General features: G+C 32.0%; 1 protein-coding gene across 1 annotated transcript in view; it reads right to left on the bottom strand.

Moving 5' to 3' along the window:
* LOC108300240 (solute carrier organic anion transporter family member 1B3-like) overlaps window positions 1–2,594 on the bottom strand; it is a 77,996-nt gene extending 75,402 nt beyond the window's left edge. Inside the window, exon 1 of the mRNA XM_017522946.2 lies at window positions 2,511–2,594. Within this exon, the coding sequence (XP_017378435.1) occupies window positions 2,511–2,594 (84 nt within the window). The remainder of the gene's footprint in view (window positions 1–2,510) is intronic.
* Between the last annotated feature and the right edge of the window lie 583 nt (window positions 2,595–3,177).

Raw genomic sequence — 3,177 nt, 5'->3', positions numbered from 1 at the left:
TATTTGACAAAGGTTGAGTGAGTGAAAAATGATGAAGAGCAGAAAAGAAACCCAGGGCAATAAAACTACTCTGTTTGATATTATAATGATGAATACATGTCTTTGTATTTGCCTAAACCCGCGAAGGCATAATACCAAAAGTGTACCCTAATATAAAATATGGGCTAAGGATAATTACAATGTGTGAATGTAGATTCACAAATTTTAACAAATATACTACTCTGGTGGGGAATGTTCATAATGGAGGAAGTTACATATCTGTGGAGATAGGAGGTATACAAGAACTCTCTAGCTTTGACATCACTACCTTTGAATAGAGGAAGCCATGAGCCAAGGAATTCAGACAGCCTCATGAAGTTCAGAAGCCAAGGAAATTATCCCCAGAATCTTTAGAAAGAAACACAGACTTGCCAGTATTGAGTTTAGTTCACTGAAACTCATTTCAGACTTCTGAGTTTCAGAAATTTAAGACCATAATTGTGTTGCTTTAAGCCACTAAGGGGAATGAGAATGGAACCAGAAATGGGGAAGTTTTTCTTTTGCTTCATTATTTCAGGCTTTTGTTAATAATGCATTACTTTTGTGTTGTTGCATACTTTTCACTACAATTTAGAGGTATAAGAAATTCAAACAGCAGAAGTGACAAGCATTAAAGATGATGGATATACTGGTAGGTTTTACATAACTTAGTTGGTTCAGTTCAAAAATTGAGGGAAAGGGGTAAAAATGACTCAAAATATATATTGTTTTTACTGGAAGGTGTTTGTTATGTATTTGCGTTTATATACATTTCCATCTGCTGAGTCTGTCTATGTAAACCAGTAACAACATGTATTAGTGTCTGCACATGCACATAAACAAGTGTAAGACTCCCATAGTTGATACTAAATTATTTGGTCTGAAGGTGAATTTTTAGAAGTTTGGAATGCAGAAGGTCATTAAATAGGCCACTTATAAATTCCTGCTTACCACAACATCTTGAGGGTACTAATATTACAAAAATCCCCACTTACTTTAACAATATGAAGTAGACTTGAGAACATGGGACTTAGAATCAGACTGCCAGAGTTCAGACCTGAGTTCCACCACTTACCAGCTTTGAGACTGACAGGAAATTATTTGCCCTTTCTATACATAGATGTTTTCATCTGAGAGGGAAAATAATAGTATCTGGTTGATAGAATTGTGATAAGGAAAGAAAAATCTATTAGCAGATGTAAAGTCACCAGACCAATATCTGACGTACAGTAAGTAGACAGTAAATGTTAGCTACTATTATTGTCATTTTTCTGGTCTTATTTGGCTGCAGGTAACGTGCTTTGTGAGTGAAATCACTGTAATACCCTATGATGAAAAGCAAAAATAATTCAGCATACCATGTTAATCCTAGACAATAGAATGTAATTCGATTGTATCACCAATAGTTTTTCTTTGTGACTTTCATTCTGCTTACATATTATTCAAATATTTCATCAGAACAACATTTTACCAGTAATCTCTGAAAACAGACATCATGTTCCCTGGACAAAGTTAAAAGGAACCTGATATAACATTATTGCAATTCAGATGATCTCAGTGGTCTTTATTCAGCTGGATAAAACTACAACTTTGACTAAATAAAAAACTTAAAATATTGGTAAAATACGGCTGTGATTGATTTCTTGATTCCCTCAAGACTTCCCTGTGTGGGTTTAAGGTTTTGACTTGGGTACCAGGGTTTTCCATATACAACATAGGTGACCTCAGGCAAATTTCTCAACTTTGCTGAGTCTTGGTTTCATCATATATCACTGTACTGAGGAGTCCTTTTTCCTGTTTATGAAAATGTTGATATCATTTAATGGCTCACACAGTTTGTGACAAAAGCAAGAGTCAGAATTATTACTTTTACCAACTTGGAAGTGCAAATATTCAATGGCTTTCCTAAGTCATCAATTAGGTCTTTTGTTGAGGTCTTTTGATTATTGCTGATCTTTTTTCTGTCAGAGTATATTACTTAAAAGAATTTTTAAAATGCTATTCTTTAAAAAAAAGAATATTTAAATCGGACAAGATCACAAAGTGATTCATAAGACATTAGTGTTCTAGATTTATAGGTTATTTCAAAGAGCATATTTTATATATTATTCATTAAACATCCATTCTTTTAATCACATTTATAAGTGCATTTTGACCTATCAAGAACCAAAGAAAATATATGAAAATATATCTAAACTTTCCACATAATAAGCACTGAAGGATTGAAAATTTTACCAACGAAATCCCTTAATCAAAGACTGTTTTAAATCAAGATATGAATTATTTTGTTAATATTTTAAACTGTACTTCAATTGAAAATGATGACTTAAAATATCATATTCTGTTCTCTTTTTTCTGTTTTTTTTTGAGAGTGAGTCTCGCTCTTGTCACCCAGGCTGAAGTGCAGTGGTGCGATGTATAACAATTGATTGCCTTTCTATAAATTAAAACTTTTCATTTATATTAGTTTGAAAGCATGAAATTCACTCCACCTTGAATGCATTGCAGCATCTAGTTTTCTTTTTCTCTGAAGATTGTGCCTCTGCTGTCTTATTCAAATGCTGATTTTGGTCCATAATTGAATTACAGACACCATGTAAATGTCTTTAATTTTTGTTGTTTCTTGGTTTGAAATGATCACCTATTCAGGAATAAATAGTATAAATTATTTTTCTTTAATAACAAACAATTTCAAAATAAGAAAAGCCACAAGGTCAGCAACAATCAATCAATCATTCACTAATATTCATTCAGTGCCTGCTATGTCCTGACTGTGGAACTAAGTCAATGCTGTACAGAAAAGAAATCAAGTCACAAAGTTCTAGCCTAAGGAGATTATAACTTAATTAGAGAAATAAATTTATGAAGAGAAATTTGAAATGATAAGTAAATAATATAGAATCACACACTAGATTATATGAACAAAAGTTTTAAATTATGGAAATTAAAATTTCTATATTTTCTACTTACAAATATTACAAGATTTACATGGATGAAAATATACGTTAGCCTAATTTTTATTGTTTTATAAATTGTCAAATAGTACCTGGCCCATAGTAGGTACTCAATATGGGTAATAAAATAATACAATGAATCATAATTAGAATGAACTAAGACAGATTCATACAGGAGATAATTCTGGAGCCAGGCTAGAAAAGC

This window comes from Cebus imitator, unplaced genomic scaffold (assembly GCF_001604975.1).
Source record: "Cebus imitator isolate Cc_AM_T3 unplaced genomic scaffold, Cebus_imitator-1.0 Scaffold25, whole genome shotgun sequence".
Lineage (NCBI taxonomy): Eukaryota > Metazoa > Chordata > Mammalia > Primates > Cebidae > Cebus > Cebus imitator.
The sequence above is the reverse complement of the archived record's forward strand: the minus strand, read 5'-3'. Positions and strand labels throughout refer to the sequence as shown.